The sequence below is a fragment of the Conger conger genome, chromosome 10, assembly GCF_963514075.1.
Source record: "Conger conger chromosome 10, fConCon1.1, whole genome shotgun sequence".
In the NCBI taxonomy this organism is placed as follows: Eukaryota; Metazoa; Chordata; class Actinopteri; order Anguilliformes; family Congridae; genus Conger; species Conger conger.
In genome coordinates, this window is record NC_083769.1 from 37,985,101 (window position 1) to 38,004,612 (window position 19,512).

The 19,512-nt window shown below is 46.4% G+C and overlaps 1 protein-coding gene across 1 annotated transcript in view; it reads right to left on the reverse strand.

The window, feature by feature from the left end:
• plxna3 (plexin A3) overlaps positions 1 to 19,512 on the reverse strand; it is a 138,573-nt gene that overhangs the window by 104,666 nt on the left and 14,395 nt on the right. The window contains exon 3 of the mRNA XM_061256868.1: positions 18,741 to 18,923. Within this exon, the coding sequence (XP_061112852.1) occupies positions 18,741 to 18,923 (183 nt within the window). The remainder of the gene's footprint in view (positions 1 to 18,740; positions 18,924 to 19,512) is intronic.

A 19,512-nucleotide genomic window follows, 5' to 3' on the forward strand; every position in this document is an offset into this window, starting at 1 on the left:
GATTTAAAGGGGCAGTATTGAGACGCAAACAAAGGCCAGCTAACCCCATGAAAAGACCACACCTCTTCTGAGGGGGCGGAGACTGAGTGGAGTGACAGCGCGGAGCGTGTCAGAAACGCGGGGGCAGGCAGGTCTGGTCAGCCCCCCCCCCCGCAGGGAACCCAAGCCCTGGACAATGTGCTTTTACAAACAGGCAGTCAGGCCTGATTAAGTCCCTGGCTGGTGGGGGATAGGGGGACAGGGGGAGGGCAGATTTAGGGGACAGTGCCAGCAGGAGATGGTTGTACTTGAAGTGAGGGGTTGAGCCGCTCTCCTGGGCCGACTGCATCTTTCATCCGGTCATCTGCCGAAAAACACCGCGTCTCCCCCAGTCCGCCCCTCACTGCCAATTATCCACAGCGCGACCAGAGCTTATAATCGCAGTGCCAAGTGGAAAAACATATACGGTCCGCTCCATAATGTTCGGGACAAAAGACATTCTTTTTTTTTTTTTTTTCTCGACTTGGCTCTGCACCCGAAAAGTGATTAAAGCACACATTCTCTGCCTTTATTTACGGATCATTTTTATACAGTTTGGTTTCACGGTCTAGAAATTACAGCACTTTTTAAACACAGCGCCCCCTCGCCTCCCAAATCGTCAAACCTGATTTGTAATCAAACAATTCACATGTGGGTTAAACTGCAAATTCTCAGCTTTTACATGTGGGCATTTTTATACAGTTTGGATTCACCATATAGAAATTACAGCAGTTTTTATACACAGCGCCCCTATGGAGCTCACTGTATAAACCAAACTGATTCAATTTCATGAAGGAGGAAGATACAGTGAAAAGGCTGTGAAGTCTACAACACGAGAAAGTATCTCTTTTTTTTACCCACACTTGGAAAATAAATCTTTAATAAGAGGATTAAAAGAGCTCTTTAAAGCTCAAGGTCACGCCTGGCAGTGCTACCCCGATATCTGGGTAAAGATCTGAAGCCTGCGGTTTTGGAGGTGGCTCCATGTTCGCGGTAACCATGTGGGCAAACAGGCGATTAGAGCTTAGCAAACAGAGGCCTGCGAACGCCGGCGGCTGCCCTCGGCCCCTGGCACCCCCGCCCAGGGACCAGACACCGCCGCGTAAACACTCAATCTGGTCAGCTCTGATAAACTCCGCCGCAAACGGCAAAACAAGGGCCCGCGCCAGGAAGCGCCTGGCAGACAAAAGGTCGCGGTCTTTCGGCGCGGTCGCCGAACAACGGGGACCCTCTCCTTCTCTCCCCTCCTTTCTCTATCGCTTTAACACTCGCTCTCACCATCCACCCCGTCGGTTAATTAACGAAACGAGCAGGGGGAAAAAAAAAAACCGACACGGCCTGATATGTTGGTGGAGGATAAGTACAATGATGTCAGGGAAAGTCATTAACAAGCAACAAATGTCATGAGCCAGAGGAAGCCAGGGAGCGCGCAGGCCTGCGGAATTATACGAGTGTGTTGGCCGTAAAAGACGGCCGTTTTCAAGATGTGAAGCGGCGCTAAACCAGGGGCTGCCAGTTTCATTCCGCCCTGATCAACCTGACTCCTACAGCAGCAACCTTCAGCCTCACCAGAGGGAGCACAGCTGGGAGTGCACAGAGGAAACGGACATTGGCTACTTCGTACAAGCCAAAAGACTTTGTGGAGAAAACAAAACATCAAAAACACTGACATTGACCACCGCAGCGTGCACATCCCAGATGGCTGAACTAGCTGACATGTTAACACTCCTACGTAAATGCAGAGGCCTGCAATTGGTCTAAAATAAATAATTGATCTAAAGGGCTACATTGCCTGCTCCCCATGTCAACATTTGGTTGAGTGGACAAACATGGCATCTTATCGTCTCTTCTTTTCTTTTTAGCACGCGATAATCTAAATCATCAACGTCCATCTGCTGGCATCATCACTTCGGTCTTCCCTGTGGCTATCACAATGGAGGAATCAGAGTCTGTGCCACTGAGCGTCACTGGAGTGTCACCGAGCCAACAGTTCAAAGCTGAAATGATTGCACACACTGCCATGTTTGGCTGTGGTTCGATATCGGCTGAGTTTGTCTCCTTATCAAGTGTATTCTCACCTTGAAGTTGTCCCCAAATGCATACCCCAGAACCGCTTTGCAAACTGCAATTGCAGTTTTTCCTTTTTGTTTTAAATCACAATTAATTTATAAATCCACCAGGTGACGTCTGGGGGTTAGTGCAGTCAGATATTATCTTCACAAAAAGTTAATAAATGTCCATCATAAGAAAATATTTCCAAATGAGTAACTACTGTGCAGTTATTCCCTAAGAGAGCAGTCCATTGGCTGATCCTGCAGTGGTCTGGAGTGTTTCCCTGAACTGAAGTTCAATTTAAGGACATCGCTTTACAATCTTCCCTTTCGGGCTTATGAGACAGCCCTGCGAGAAATGACAACTCACTTTCAATTACGTTGGCCCAATTACACCTACGATTCCTTTAAGTCGTTGCAAACAGGTTTCGAGCCACAAAGGGCAATTTCCATTAAAAGACAGGACTGAACACTTGTTCACGAGGCCGTGTATATTGCTTAATACAACCCATAACGGGTTTTGCAAACAAGCAATTATGTAAAAAAAAATAAAAAATACCCAGCAGACCCAATCAATGCCCTTCAGCTGTATTAGAATGAATTGACAGGTCTCATAAATGTGTGTGATTAACACAAGAGTGCTACAAAGGAGAGAGACGAGTTCAGAGCCCTGTCTTCACCCTTTTGTTTCTCGGGTATTCTCTGCGTATTGTTCTCCGCTGAATAGGGCTTCCTAACTCTTCACTTCTCAAGAGACTTCAAGCACAATGAAGAGTAATAGTTGAATTAGCCGCATTGGGAGAGAGAACGTATCAAAGCCTTTTTAGAGCAATCAAAGCGCCATCGCTCCACTGCCAGAGCTTGCTCAGCCTCGCTCTTTCATACGGATGACAGTTTGTCGAAAGGCTGATTTTTCTGACGCAAATTCGCAGCTTGAGTTTTGATCTGGTGGATTTTTTTTCACAAACCATTATTAATTATTTCTGTATGTGTGTGCGTATAAAATGTCAGACCTAGCTGACTAAGGGCCTTCTGCAGTGAAATCGTAAAAAAAAAAAACGAAAAAAATAACATTTTGCCCCAAAATTTGAATATCACCTCTAGGCAAGTTCTACGCCATTTTCCCACTCCAGATTCTCCATTAACTTATACAGCCAAGGAGCACACTTCATGCTTAAATTTGTTATGCAGTGCCAAGAAGTGTATGCTTTGTGGCGAGATTGAATCAGGCACTGTAATTAGGCATACAATTGCTGGAGAATTCCTGTCACTGTGGTTGTGTGGTTGCACAGAATTCAAAACAACACCACTGACCTGAGACAAGCGGGCTTGCTAATGGGGAAAATGGGCTATTCAAATTCAAACATAAGACTCGTAAAATGATTTGTGCGTGCTGACAAGAGTGTAATAACGGTGATCACAGCTTGGGTCCGTGGGCAGCTTAAATCAGAGCAAAGGATAGCAATTTCAATATGGGCGGTGTATTATTTTGATTGTGACCTTATATCTACGCTGTTATCTTTTACACCAAGGGCCTGAAACGGATATTAACACATAAAATACAGTGGAATATGACAATGAATGACCATTCTGGGGGGTGATGGCGTTCACACAGCCAGCCTCGCGACAGTTCATGAATAAATCAAATTACCAAGCCATTTCTGGGCGAGCCACAGTGAAATGTTGAGAGCCTGTTTACTTCCGCTCCACTGCTCAGAACAGTCTGGAAAAATAACCCTCTCCCCTCCCCTCCTCTCACCACCCCACCCCACCCACCCCTCCTCTCCTTTTCCTTCATCCTTCCATCCCACTCTATAGAGAAAAAATGACCTAGTTCCAGGTGCCTGGCTTACAATGTGAAATCCCACCCCCGCCCAAGCCCCGCCAAGCCCACCCTGGCTCCTGTATCCCACAATCCTTTTCTGCTGACATCACACACTGCTGAGGGGGGAGGGGGGTGGGGCGGTTGTCACTCAGGCCAGACTCATTGGTCAGCGATGGAGATCAGCGCTACGAGAACAAAATGGAGGGGAGCAGCCGTGCATCATGGGAAGACGCCTCCCAGCACGTGCGCTTTTTTTTTCTTTTGTCGAGGAACGATCAATATTCACTCCAACATTCACCAGGCGCGGTTTAATTAATGCGCCACGGACGCAAGCGCGCTTTACTGTACTCGTTCCCGGGTTTTCAGGAACTCAAACCGAAAAAAAATACAATAAAATAAATAAATAAATGAGCGGTTTAAGTCAATTAATTTTCTGTTTCTCCATTTAGATTAATTTAAGCCTGTCTGGCTGCGTGAGACACCACACGAGTCTGGCTATAATCTGCCAGCTCTCTGAAAGAGGAGAGTGTGACACAGGCCTGTGCGGTGCCTGTTTCCTGTTAATAAACTTATTAAAACATTCATCTGCAGTTCGGGGAGAAAGGAGGGGAAATACTAATATCTGCAGGAGAAGGTCTTGATCTGATTGATGCAAATTAACTCACATTTGGGTTCTATTCTATTTTTCCAACAAGCTTTTTGAACACTCTCGAGGCCCCTGGGGCGCTCCTTTCAAACCGGAGGTCTTATAAAACATTTAAAAGCTCAAAGTCAGAACTCCAATTAGCATTATGAATTAAAGTGCCTGCTTGGTCATTTCAGAGCCGCTGAAGTTCAGACAGCCGCTTGGAAGCGAGCTTGCGTTCGGTGACAAGCCTTTTGCCATCTGTCTTCTGAAACTCTGTAGTCTGTAGCCCCGCAGTTACCCTGGGCAAATTACCCAAAAGACACCATATCCTAGAAATATTCACGGAACATTTAGGCTATCCCAACTGATGGTCTCATAGTCTGCCCATCAAAAGACTAAATTAACACAACGCAAAAAAAAAGAAAAACAGAATCCGCATACACCAGTGGTTGGAAAATAAAGATCTCTGCTATTGCGATTACTTTCGAATCAAAAGTCTGCCTGGGTTTAAAAGATGACTCTTCTCATGCTAAGTAGATATTTTCATTATTTCATTAGATATTTTCACGGCCCTGCCGTGATGGAGGATCAGTGGAGCCTCCTCAGCCCCTCCTGTGCATGCAGACGAAGGCCTGCTCCAGACCGCAGCGTAACTAAGAGACATACGACTCGTCCCTCTCCAGTTTGGCAATTCTGTCACGTCAGCGCGGCTGGCTATAGGCGTACCTGGGGATGCGTTTCTATACGGGGGCGCCGTAAATCCCCCAGTACACAGCGTCCTTCAGGAGGGAGCCCTACTGCACACACAATTACAGCCCTACGCAGGGAAATCCACTTTCACCACGGGAGTCCGTGAGGACGAGACGCGGCTGCGGCCCGCCTACTGGCGGGAACGTCGAGCTGGACGCGACCGCGTCACGCGCAGGTACAGAATGTGCAGTCCCTGTCCGCGTCATCACGACCATGCCGCAGAAAACAGCCACACTCCCTCCCGCTTAACCGCTCCTTCTGTGAGCAACTCCACACAGACGCCTGTTGCACACAGACAATTTGTTCAGGTCACGCAGACAAAGGTCCTCTTTGTGAGCCCGTTATATTAAATAATTACCCTCTAATCAGCCCATGTGACACGGAGAATATTAGCAGGGGGATTTCACCAAAAGACCCCCCAATTGACACAGACAGAGGAGCCATTGAACGCGTAGTTGAGTAACATGCTCTTAATTCACTTCCCTTATTCACTTAGAAATTTCACACACACATACTTGCGTAGTGAAAGGCTATCCGCAGTACGCAAGTTTCCATAACGATCGTGCATCAAAAACAAATGAGAAATGGATCCAGACCAAAATAGAAAGCGAAAGAGTGTCCAAGACATTCAATTGTTCTTTTCCAGTGTGTACTAGTTCCACCCTTCAAAGAGAAGGTTGGTTGGAATGATTTTTCTTTTTTATTCCAAGTCAGTTTTCTAGAACTCCACTGCTCACGGTTTCTCAGTTGCCAGTAGTGACGGTTACATCATTAGAATGCTCAGTTAAGAACATTCTAATCACACATTTCTGACCTCACATCTTAAAGGGTTGAAAATGCAGGGACAGTGAAAACATGACTCCCAACTCTAATAGCCAACTTTAATTAGCCAATTTTGGGCTGGGATCAGCTTAACCAGGGTGCAGAAGGAAAACACTGTGATTGATGCACGCTCCTAGAACACAGGCAACAACCACTCATCAAAATCACGTACATTGTTAAAGCTATTATGAGCCAGGTCACAATATACTGTAAGCATCGCTTCATCTGTTATTAATCACAGCTATGCTATGATAAGTCAAATATAGGCCTATACATCATGCCCTGTCCCATGTTATGTCCAATATGTTATGTTTGATCTGAAATCAAACCAGCATGAAAGGACCGCCAGAATTTCACCATTATCGCCTTTTTTATGCCAGAGCTCTGCGTACCCTCGTGTAAGAAGGGTTTCGTACAATATTATGGTGCCTCCAATGCCTGTCCGGAGCACACCTCTCAGCGCCCCAGCAACACACCGCACACAGAAAACTTTATTTTGCAGTATCATCTCCTGGTAATGCGCACTTGTTCTTTATATCTTGTTCTTCCTTCTGTAATCACCTTTTCATCACCCTTTTTCCCCCCAACATGCATTTTCACTAAAACCTGTCAGTAAATACACTCTCAGGGATAAACCCTTTCAGAATGTAGTATGGGGCCTTGTCTACAACAAACGGCACATACCCGGTAGTCCATCAATCCGTCCATGGATTATCTAACCCGCTTATTCCCGGAGAGGGCCGCGGGATACTGGAGCCTATCCCAGCATGCATGGGGCAACACAGTTTGGTCGTGGTGAACTTATTTTTATTGTGCAGTATCAGGCCTTGGCAATGCGTACTCGTTCTTGCGTCCTGCTCGTCCTGCTGTACTCTGCCACGGTCGCTCTGGACACGGCTGCACGTTAAATTGACCAAATAAACGATGGCGGTGTAATATAAATATAAACACCTGGCAAAGCCACTCGATTCCATTTCAGCGGCGCTTCTGGATTCGATTCAAGACGATGGAAGGCATTCCGATTTGCTTTGCCGGCTCGGATCAAACGCATTACACCGTGCCGGTCTTTCCTTTCCAAGATTTCAAGATTAAGACAAAACTGTAATTACAGATAATCCTGGAACTCTATAATGCATGCTAACAGGTAGCGGGATGCGTTTAAAGAGTTCCGATTTAATCTGACTACAAAATGAAATGCGTACTGAATAAAAAGCGAGTGGTATTACAGAGTCTCCGTGTACCCTCTGTGAGAGCTTGTTCCAGAGATCTGTTGGTAAATACGCCCTCAGGGACAAAACAATTCACATGTACAGAGCAGTGGGGCCTGGTCTACAAAATGAGAATTAGGAGAACATTTTGTACATCCTGCACCCACTTAGTCTAAAAATGAATGCTTCTTAATGCAATTTCTGAGTGTGACTGCAAAGTCTCAATGAGAATTGGGCAGGCCTTTCTTTGATGGGTGCTTAAACACAGAATCCCTGCTGAATATTTCATTGTGGCCTTTTCTGAAAAATGTATGAGGAACTATCAAACGAAACAGTGGCCGTTCCATTAGCGTTTGTTCCCTGAAACATCACGCTACCTTGGTAGTGCTACCAACCTACCACCGACACACACTCACAGACACGCACTCACAGACACAGAGACACTCACCGACACACTCACCTACCTCCATTATGCCTTAATGGTAAAAGTAGGCAAAGTCGGGTCCCTAAGACTCTGCACCTCTATTTTGCCTTGCTGGAATTGCAGCGAGAGAGTTACCTGGGGTTGAAGATTATAATTTGACTCCGAATGTGGCATGAGTGTACAAAGGAAGAAAATTACGATTATAACCAAGAGGCGTATAATAATCCTCCATTTCAGCTAAAAGAATGTTACCTTTTCTAACTGCCACTCATTTATTGTATTTCAGCGGTACTGCCTGATGTAGTAAGTGCCCTCAGAGCACTTGCAATTACACACTACTTCTATATGAGCATTCAGAGACTTCCGCTAAAACTTCCATAATTGAAACTTTTGTGGATGTTACTATGGTTACACCGAGGGAACAGCCACAGCTATAACAACAAAACTCTTTTAAAAAACGTAACTCTAGAATTTAAGGCAATTTGTCAGAGTCATATTTCGTTGAGAATTTAATTGAATTTAAAACGTAATCTTCATCCAATTTTATTTTATTTTTTCCCCATTCCACAAGTTATATATGGGGGGGAGGAGGGGTTAAAAAAAAGACACACTCGACAATTTCAAGGCAGCCATGATCCCCTTGTGTTGCGTACGCAATGTGAGCGAGGGAAGAGATACAAAAATGCAAGGACATCAGCGTTTGCCTTCTATTTTTATCAATCTGAATTCAGCTGGAGTCTCTGCATGCTCGCACAGTGGCCCCGGACGTAATGAACCGTGCGCATCACAATCATAACCGTAATATAAAAAAAATATTGATAAAAATTATTAAATGCGTACGATTTTACAAAGGGCACAACGATCTCCTTTCTTTCCCCCCCAGACTACAAAGCCCGTCTTCTGCATTGTTGTAGGCAAGAGAGAAAGAGATGCATTCTGGGAGACAGGGAGTACAGGGAGTTGCAAAGAGACATGTCTTTTCATTCACTTCAGCTTGAGCCTGAGCATGAATAAATTTCATATCTGCAAAATGTATTCATGTACTGCTGCTTCCGCATTTATATAATGACTAAGGACAACATTTTGAAAACAAAGAGTGTAATTCACTTTTATGGTTTTTATTAATAATAACGTTTTGTAATTCTGGCCCAATGATTTTAATAACCCTATACAAGCCACCTGTGTATGTGTGTGTGTGTATGTATACAGGTTTGTCTACATTTGCATATGTATGCATTTCTATGTGGACCCCAGGAAGAGTAGCCGTTGCCTTGGCAACAACTAATGGGGATCCAAATAAACAATCAACCAACCTGGAAAAAGCTATATTCTCTTAATTTCTGCCTTCAATAGATCACCTTTTAGTTATGCATAAGTATATGCCCTGCTTGGCGATTCACAGGCGCAACAAGAGCCATATAAAGAGGGAGATTGATGTGGATTGACTTAACCGAACAGACAAATGGCGAATTTGGCGGCTCATTTTCTGTGCAGCGTCTCAAGGTTAGCTCCAGCGCAGAGGTTAACGCCCCGCAGAAATTGAGCGATGGCGAGATCACTGCGGAATGATAAAACGCGTCTCTCAGAGTCTGGAACGATAGTCTGTGACCGCAAAACCAGAGACGGGAGGCACAATATTCAGTCAGCCTTTAAAAAATAAAATGAAAATAAAAACTTGGTTAGCTGCGATACCCTACAAGCCGCAACTTATTTGCTGGCAGAACTGAAGTAAAATAAAGCAGAATAGAGTAAAATAAAGTTAAATAGAATAGAATAGGTCCCTTGTTTAGAGCCCTGAGCTGGTAAAGCAGAGGGACAGCGAGAGACAGGTGTGGAAGTGCTTCTCCATACATCCTGCCTTTATGACTGCAGCCACCCTGACCCCAAATGAAGTTATGCAGCGATAAACCCTAAATCCCCTGAGGGGGAACGGGCAGGAGGAGGGGAACGGGGGGGAGGAGGAGGGGAACGGGGGAACGGGCAGGAGGAGGAGGGGAACGGGGGAACGGGCAGGAGGAGGAGGGGAACGGGGGAACGGGCAGGAGGAGGAGCGGAACCGGGGAACAGGGGAACGGGCAGGAGGAGGAGGGGGAACAGGGAGGAGGAGGAGGAATGGGGAGGAGGAGGAGGGGAACGGGGGAACGGGCAGGGGAAAGTTTGAGAGGTTGGGTCAGTCCATCATGTCCAATCTCACAACCTTGCAACACAAGGAAGCTCTCATGTTCATTAGCGGCGACAGTAAGGTAGGCAAGGTGAAGCCATTAGTTTTCATCGAGAGATATAACAAGGGCAAACAATGGCACGTACGAGAGGAAGTAAGACTGCCCGCAATTACCGGCGTCAGTGTTACAGTAGCCTGGGACAAACTCGTCTCCAATCAACATTTTCAGACAGTTAGACTAAACCGTTTTAGCACGGCTTTTAAAAATGCTTCGCACGATTCTTCTCATCTCGTCTGTCACTCTAAGATTTTCCAGTTCGGCCAATCAAAACACAATATAATTTCAGAGTTGATTAAAGACACCCAACGCCACCCTCCCCGTGTGCGATTCCAGCGGCAGCACCTCTTAATCAGAGAGGCTGTCAGCACATCTGGTGTGAACGTGAGGGAGACGGGCAGGGAGAGGCACACATCTGGAACCCATTCCTCCACCCCCACCCCCCCACACTCTTCTCCTGGTCTGCTCTGCATAATATCCCCCCCCCGCTCTAGCCCCCGCCCTAACCCCCCCCGCCAGCCGCCGTTTCATGTTGGGCTCATCCCCACGCTTGTGTCAGACGCTGGAACAGCTCAATCTGAAGGAACGGCTCACACTCTGAAGGAGCGGCTCACACTCTGAAGGAGCGGCTCACACTCTGAAGGAGCGGCTCACACTCTGAAGGAGCGGCTCACACTCTGAAGGAGCGGCTCACACTCTGAAGGAGCGGCTCACACTCTCAAGGAACGGCGCTCACTCTCAAGGAGCGGCTCACTCTCAAGGAGCGGCTCACTCTCAAGGAGCGGCTCACTCTCAAGGAGCGGCTCACTCTCAAGGAGCGGCTCACTCTCAAGGAACGGCTCACTCTCAAGGAACGGCTCACACTCTCAAGGAACGGCTCACTCTCAAGGAACGGCTCACTCTCAAGGAACGGCTCACTCTCAAGGAACGGCTCACTCTCAAGGAACGGCTCACTCTCAAGGAGCGGCTCACACTCTGAAGGAGCGGCTCACACTCTCAAGGAGCGGCTCACACTCTCAAGGAACGGCTCACTCTCAAGGAACGGCTCACTCTCAAGGAACGGCTCACTCTCAAGGAACGGCTCACTCTCAAGGAACGGCTCACTCTCAAGGAACGGCTCACTCTGAAGGAGCAGCCTGTGCGAGGGAAGGAAGTGCTGGATCAGCATGAGGCCTCCTCCGCAGCTCCGTCTGAGGGCCCGGGGGCTGGTGGGGGGCCCGGGGCCCCGGGGACCGCTCAGGCCACCAACGGCAGGCCCACAACCACTTTTGCGATCGATTGTTTGTTTGACAAAAAAATCTGATAAATTTGGTTACATCAGGGCAGCCCAACCCAGTTCTTGGAGATCTACCATCCAATAGGTTTTCACTCCACCCCTAATAAAGCACTTCTCCCATGCGAGCACTAACCAAGCCCACACCGGCTCAGCTTCAGCCATTCGGCAGGAGCAGGGTGCATGACGGTACGGCTGCTGGCACGATAGATCTCCAGGAACAGGGCTGAGCAGCCCTGGATTGCACTGAAGGAGAAGAAAGAAGCAATATAAAAAAAAATGTCTGAAAGTAAAAAAACCCCCAGATAAAGGAACACATAAGCACCTTTAACTACAGCAGTGCAGTCCTGGATGTGCACTGTTTGTTAACTTTGATGCCGGTTTGTGGAGAGCCTCGCGGGTAGGAAGACCGCTCGTACTGGACCGTGAAATGGAGGATGCCCATAAGAAAAAATGAAATAAAAAGGCAGACTGCTGGGACGGAAGCGATCGTACCCGCGGGGCAGGGGGCTCTCCGCTCTCCTCAGGTGGAGACAATGCCCCGGCTCGCCAGACACAACAGTCCGCGGCCTTGTTCCGTGACAGCGGATTTACGGCAAACAGATTTCCCCATGATCAAACGCGCGGTGGGCCGGGGCGGCCCGTAAATCAGCGCCCGCGGTCCGCCCGGGCCTTGGTCCGCTCCGCTGATTTACGCCGCCGAATTAGCCCCCGCGTCAATTTCGGCCCGACTCCGTTTCGGAACGCGGCGAAGGCAAAATACGGAATGTCCGGGCCGTACCCGAACTCCGCTGTTCTAGCAGAAATCACCTCTTCAGACGACACTCGAAATTTTCCAGAAAAGAACAAAAACAAATTCTTCCCCAAAACTTTTTTTTGCCCCCCTCACAACGCAGCGTTGAGAGCTGGCCAGTCCCTTTGAGACTGGCTTTATTTGATCTTCACCCAGCTAATGGCCTGATGGAGGCATGAAGCAAATGAACAGCGCACTCTCATAACATCCCTTTACTAGCCGGTTGAGAAAACGCACTCGACATAAGCAGCGATAAATCCAGGTCCTTCTGCAAGCTGGAGCACAGCCGGCAGCAACACTCAACAGTGCCCCATCGCAAACGGCCTTCTCATTTAATTGTATTTTTTTATAGAAGAAAACCTTAATCCCTTCAGTATCTCTAAATAGACACTACTTTACTGCTGTATTTACAATAACAGAAGTTATAAATAGTTGAAAAAAATTGTTTTGAGTGCTTCCAGATTTTGCATGCAACTGTAACTGTAAAAGTTATGCGAGAAAACTTTTGAAAAAAAATAAAATAAACACAATTAGCCACATTCATCGAATAGCTCCCTCTTATATCTCCCTCTTGGTTGTAAAAGGTTTATGGCATGACAGGACCAAAAACATTATTACAGAAGAAGAGGTCACAGCGCCCTCCAGAAAAAAAATGAAACATTTACAAATATGAAACACAAATCAGGGACCGTGTTGGTTCGGTCGGGGGAGACTTGTAAAAACACCGGGTTGCTTGTCTAGGCCACGAGGGTCAGTGTGTGAACACGACCTCCGGTGCCACTGAGCGGTGAACACATGTAGGCACGGAGCAGCCAGAGGAGCCTCCCTGCCCGGCTCCAGCCTGCCTGCTGCCCAATGCACTATGGGGTCCCCTGCCAACTGTAAGAGCATTCGCTCTACGGCTGTTCTGACTCGCTCACGCACGCACGCATAACGGCTTCTCTGTTTCAACTATGAAAGATCAATTATTATATTACCTAGAAGATACATTATGTCTGCTGCTATACAGTCCATGAGATGTGTAATCTCATAGACCAGGGGTCAGCAACCCTGGTCCTGGAGAGCCGCAGGGTGTGCTGGCTTTCGTTGTTACGTGGCATTACTTGATCAATGAAAGCCGTTGATTGCACAGTTAACTCACCTCACCTGGTTTCTTGGGTCTGAATCGGTTGCTCAGTTTAAGGTGGAGACGAAAGCCAGCACACCCTGCGGCTCTCCAGGACCAGACACACCTGACTACAGTAGTCTGTGTTAGATGAACGGCTATTTTAAATCAGTCGATTGCGGCTGTGCCATTGCCGTTGTCACCATATGGATTCTTTAGTCAGTACAGAGCAAAAAAACCCAGGAACTGATTTTAAGAAACTGACAAACAAGAGCCTGAGAAAAGGACTGAAGAGACAGAGTCTGCTAATTAGAGGTAAAAGTTTTCCAAAGTTTAAAACGCTTTTAAGAGCCCTGCTTACTCTGGCCCTTCTCTCCTGCTTATCTCAGCACTTTGCTTTTTATATGATTTTGGCGCCGATTTCTCCTTGACCAGCAGAGAGGGGTGAGGATGATGTCATGCAGTTCCTGGGCGGATGATGTCACACTGGCCAGGATGGCCATGGCCTCTGGCCTCTGGCCTCTGACAGCACGTCTGAGAGCCAGTGCCGTCGTCAGCGGCGACGAGCGCAAGTCTGTCCGCAAGTACTCCTCGCGACTCATAAGATATACGCTCCTGACAACACATGAATCATGTTCCCCGCTTGTTTAACGACCCATTCTGCGCAATTTCATGTCCTGTAGCTCCACGTTTAATGATTCACGGAGGCGTTTCTCCACTCCACCGCCGAGAACTTTCTCAGCCCCTCCTGCAGTAGTCACAGGTGTGCGTCGGCTACTGCACTGTACGCAGTTTTTCCACAATACCCAAACAGCGGTATCATGGTCCACGTTGTATACGGATCAATTTGCACCACGCTGGTGTAGCGGAAAGGTGATCGCAGGTGAACATTTGCTACTGTACAGTATCATTTTTCCTAAATAACTGGGGAGAGTCGTAACAAGGGCCATGTTGCATACGGGTCAATTCGCATCGTGCTGGTTTTACACAAGGATGGTCACAGGTGCACAATTGCTATCATTTTACCTTAATAACTGGGGACAGTGGTAACAAGGTTCAGGTTGTCAAAGGGTCAATTTGCATCGTGCTGGTGTTACAGAACGGTTTAATTACGGTGCCGTCTAAACAGTGCACTTTCCTGTAAGTACAGATGCAGTTCATGCTCAGAGCGCTACAGCGAAAAGAACCTCACGTCTGTCAGCAACTGCCGATAGGGAGATATCTCATGGCGATAAGAGTTTGGCAGAATTCAAGCCTTAACAAGGGGGGGGTGGCCCCCCAACAGATGCCATCATACCCAGCGGGACCGTGTGCATGGCAGCCTGGGACGGGAAGTACAGGGGGCTCATGGGTGATTTCCGTACTGCGCTAAAGAACCGGCGAGCACGCTCTCTTCTCCTGCCAAAACAAACAAGCAGTTCGGCGAGGAGATATGGGGCGTTGAACCGCCTCCTCCCGATTTCTGTCTCTCCCCTCCGCCGTCTCTGCCAGGATGCTTCCCTGCGCCGCGTCCAGTCACAGCGGGGTGCCACTCAAAACACCTCTTCCCCCCCCCCCAGAGGTGAGGGAGAGAGAGAGACGCACATAAACCCAACATTTAATTTACCTTCATTTGTTTATGTCTGCACTCACAGTTTTCCACAAAGCAGAGCGGTCTCAAAGGTGTGGCTGCAATTTGTTTCCCCCCCCACTCCAATTTTAGAGACAGCTATGACTTCATAGCCATTTTCTACACTGTACGTTATCTGGAACAGGCTTCCTACACATCTGAATAACAGAGAGAGAGAGAGAGAGAGAGAACGCATGCAAAATTAGCAGAGAAGTATTTCCAGTGTTTCTCCAGGTTGCCTACTGTCATAAACAATATGAAACAAAATGGTGGATAAAATCGAATATCCAGCACTTATGCTGCAACAATGGTTACCAATTATGCCAGTAAACGTGACTAAGCACAGAAAATGAAATGTAACGGGAACTATTCTTGCGGGGACAAAACAGAATTTGTGAAGCCAGGCTTGGAGAACATATGCACGTACACTTCCACTGCCCCGTCTTTGGACTGGGATGTCAGATCTGCACGATTGGAGCATATTTTATTTTGTACAATTAATTAAAAAAAAGTCTAGCTCAAGAGTAGCCAAATCGGCTTCCAGCTAAATTTCTTCTGCATACTCCCCCACACTTAATTTCACGCTGCCAATCCATGTGCCAAAATATGCGATTCACCCACTCAATTTCAGCTTAGAACAGTCCAATCAGCACAACCGTTTTAAATGTAGGGGTGAGCCATTTTGTGGGAGTGTTAGGATGATGGCAGGCAGGAAGGACCCAGGACAAGGGGGTCCTGGAGACTGCCTGTGCCAGTAGGGAATCAAAACATGCTCCCATAATGCAATAGCTGCACAGGGCATGCATGCTAGTGCCAAAAAATAGCATGGTTCCAAACTGGGAGGGAAAAAAATAATTCTGGGATAAAACAATTGGTGAAAAATAAGTCTTTGTGTCTTCACACAATGACTCACCAAATTCTGTCACACAAAGCGTCTTCCAAATGGCCGACAGTGCAAACCACAAGAAGTTGAGTAAAACAGTTGGTTTTATGTCCCATTTAATTATGACAAATTACAGCTTCCATAGTTGCAGTAAAGACAGACGGAATATTTTTAGACACAGTGCATCGCTACATCCTCAAAGAACGGAAAGTAGCAAGACAGAGTAACAGTTCCAATTATGAAAACAACAGATGCCGTATTAGCTGGACAGCCAAGATTGTTTAACAAGATAATCATTGTTTTATTCAATAATAATTACGCACAATGGAATAAGTGTATTTATGGCAATTGGGCAGTCATTTTTGTTGTTGTTATCTACTCAATCTAGCAAGTTAGATATTAATAGGCCACTTCCAAAGGTAACGAAAACTAGCACTGTATGTTTCATGGTTGCATAGCAACACTGATCTTATATCAAGATAGCTGTAGATCCTCCAATTAAAAAACGCAATAAATCGTTTTTTTTTACTGAGCAAGCTTATTATGATTCCAGTTCAAAGACTTTTCATGTGCTTTCAAAGTCCTCTCCCCTCAAATTTACGGGCTTACATGGAAAACTATGTTCTTGGAAAATGATGAATAATGAAATGTGTGTAGAATTTGACTTCCAAAACTACGACAGTAACCACACTCGTTGTGTAATCAAATTTCGGTGATGGGGCAAAATGGGGTGAAATCTAACATGATATTGGTATTTTGTAATGTCATCTAATCCTCTATAAGAGTAAGTGGAATGTGTGAACGTGCTGTCTGTGCTATTAGATCACATAACGGGGAATACAATATACATAACAAAAGGAAGCTTTTTCAGGGATATCTTATGGACAGGGAGCTGGGTTCAGAAAAATCATACTTTAAGGATGAGAGGAAGAGGTGCCAGCCAATGGGCATCTCTCCTTGTCGAGAAATGAAGAGTAACTCGTTTTTTTGTGGAAATTCTTGGAAATTTGGAGAGAATGATTCAAGTTAACAATTTTGTTTTGTAAATGTATTTCTTATGATGGAGCTTTTACAAAGGATTAGATGATACAAAATACAAATAACATGTTGGATCTCACCCCAGTTCACCCCATCACAGAAATTTGGTTACACAGCGAGTATGGTTACTGTAGCAGTTTTGAAAGTCAAATTCTACACAAATTTCAGTATTCATTCGTGTTTTTAGTAGATTACATTCAGCTGATTTTCTTTTCCAGAGCGATGGACATATCTTCATATCTGTATTGTTTTGGAGAATCACATTGTGATCACATTGAGAGATTTATGGGAGTATATTAGTCACATTTGTAGCAGGAGTTTCCAGAAGGCCTTGGGAAGATTTTAGACTCGATGACAAAATGGCATTCAAACATGCTCTATAACCCGACAGGTGGTGCAGCCATTTCAAATATATTATGTTTAAGGACTGAATTGAGCAGGAAAAGTGCTGGTTATCAGTCAAGCATTCACCCACACTTTGAACAGCTTTTCAGTTACTTGAGGCTGACAAACAGACATGCGTTTTTTAAGGGTTTTTTTTCGCAGTCTGTTCCCAATGGAACATTGTTATTGCTCCAAACACCATTAGGCGCAAAGGGGAAGAGGCCTACTCAAGTGTTTTTCTTTGAATATAATATTTGGGAAAGTGACCCAAATTGTCTTCGGTAATGTAACACGTTTGCAACGGCAGGACAGAATAGAAACGACCCGCGTGCAAATAAACTTCTCATTTCATCCCAGCCATTATGCGCTAACAACAGGGAGCCATATCAGGAGCCTTTTAGCTCCGTGCGAGCCCTTGGCACATACTTTGTGTACCTCACTTTTTCTTTCCATCTGCAGTAATGGATAATAACCTTTAATTGGCATTTTGCTTCCAGTGAAGGCAGTTTTCCCAGGGCCTGTTTGTTTAGAGCATTCACAGCGGCCAGCGCGATCATCGGCATAGACAAGACGCGCGTGTAAACAAAGGGCGAGCCGTGTTTACGTACGCTGAGAGGGTCCTTCCAGGCCGTCGCGGGCGAAGTGTAAACCGCAAACAAAAAACGCAAACGGAGGCGTCGCGCCGAGATCGCAACCGAGGAGTGATGGGCGGCTGACAAGATCGGAGACAAAAAGAGGTTTCTCTTGATGTGTGAAAAACGTTCCAGGCGCTGCCACTTTGTCGAAACGGGAGACGCATTCCATTTTTAAATATTTTAAATAGTTTCCTTTGCACGCTCTCTGAAGTGGTAAGATGATTACAGCAGTTGTTATGCTTGCCAGAAGAAAGTGTATTAGGTATTTAAAAGCCTGGGACTGGGGAGAGGGTTTTGGGGGATGGGGGTCTGTGGAGGGGGGCAGGAAATCTATAAAATGCCTAAATTTGATGACATAGACTTAAAACTCGCCACTAGCAAGGCTGAAAACCAACGTAGGCGCTGAACTGAGAATAAACCCGCCATTTTAAGAAGACTCAACTTCTCGCTGTGACTCATTCCACACTGATGTTTCTCCCTCCATTTCAAAATTCAACTGCCGAGCAGCGATCATGGTGAAGCAGTGTGTGTCAGTTACAGAGTGTTAGCCACACATGCTAATGACTGAGGCAGAGCAAACGCCACCCACTCCAGTCACAAAGGCTGTAAGCTGCCCAAGCAAACTAATAAAGAGGGAAAGAGTCGAGTTGTTTTAGCGCAGAGATGAACATGGCAAGGAAAATCACAGCATACAGTTTTTGGCGCATTGTTCAGCATTTGACCCGATACCAAGCTCCCTTGTCAACACCGGATATCATGGTTTCTGTATTCTGCAGCCTCTTGATCTCAGCACACAACACTTTTCTCAAGTCAAACACAGAAAATAACCCACAAGCCTTTCTATGGGAATAAGCCACAAGCCTTTTCATAGCTTCAACAACACTCCCCAAATACAGTAGCCTTCATGCAGTGGTAAGCATACTGTATTAACAGATATCCACTCATTCATAACATGCAGCATTATTCAAATACAATGGCTTGAGACAAAGTTCTGGGTAGGGACGGCAGAGGTATTAGGGCTGTTGAGAACTTCAGGAAAAGGGGTGTGGTGATAGATGGCGGCGACATTTCCTACCTTTTTCAGTTGTCCGCTGCGGGTGCCCACGAACACCACGGAATGGTCGCCGTAGGTGTACGCGGCGACCGCTGCCATGCCCTCGGTGCGGTCGTCGAACAGGGGGGTCCCCTCGATCACCCGCATGCCCCCCAGAGGCTGGTTCAGCACCAGCCCGCAGAAGTCATCGCCTATCTGCTTTGGCTGCACGAAAAAAAAACACACCAGACAGAGAAGAATGGTGAGGACCCAATATGATCCGCTGTTATTGTCATTACGGTTAATAATTTAGAACATTACTAACACGAATACATCATCCTTACTAATCAGAGCACTTGTAAACAAGGGCATGGACTGTGCCAACATGAGATTGAAGGATAATTGCTGATATTAGGAGATGACTCACAGGGTCTTCTGATTAACCTCAGTGGTGGAGAGGCTCGAAATATATTTTATATAATCAATGGGAAGAATCATCAGTCTCCAAATAAGGTTAAAATCCATGAACATCCAGCCAACAGCGAGGCCTGAGAAGTAAGCTTACAGTTCAAGAACCAGACCCCACTACTGTGCACTGATGCAGAAAACACTCACACACATACCACAGACACACACACACCACAGACACACCAAATACATACCACAGACACACAAAAACATACCAGACACACACACATACCACAGACACACACAAACAGACCCAAGACATACCACAGACACACCACAGACACACCACAGACATACCAAAGACACACACAAACACACCCAAGACATACCACAAACACACCAAAGA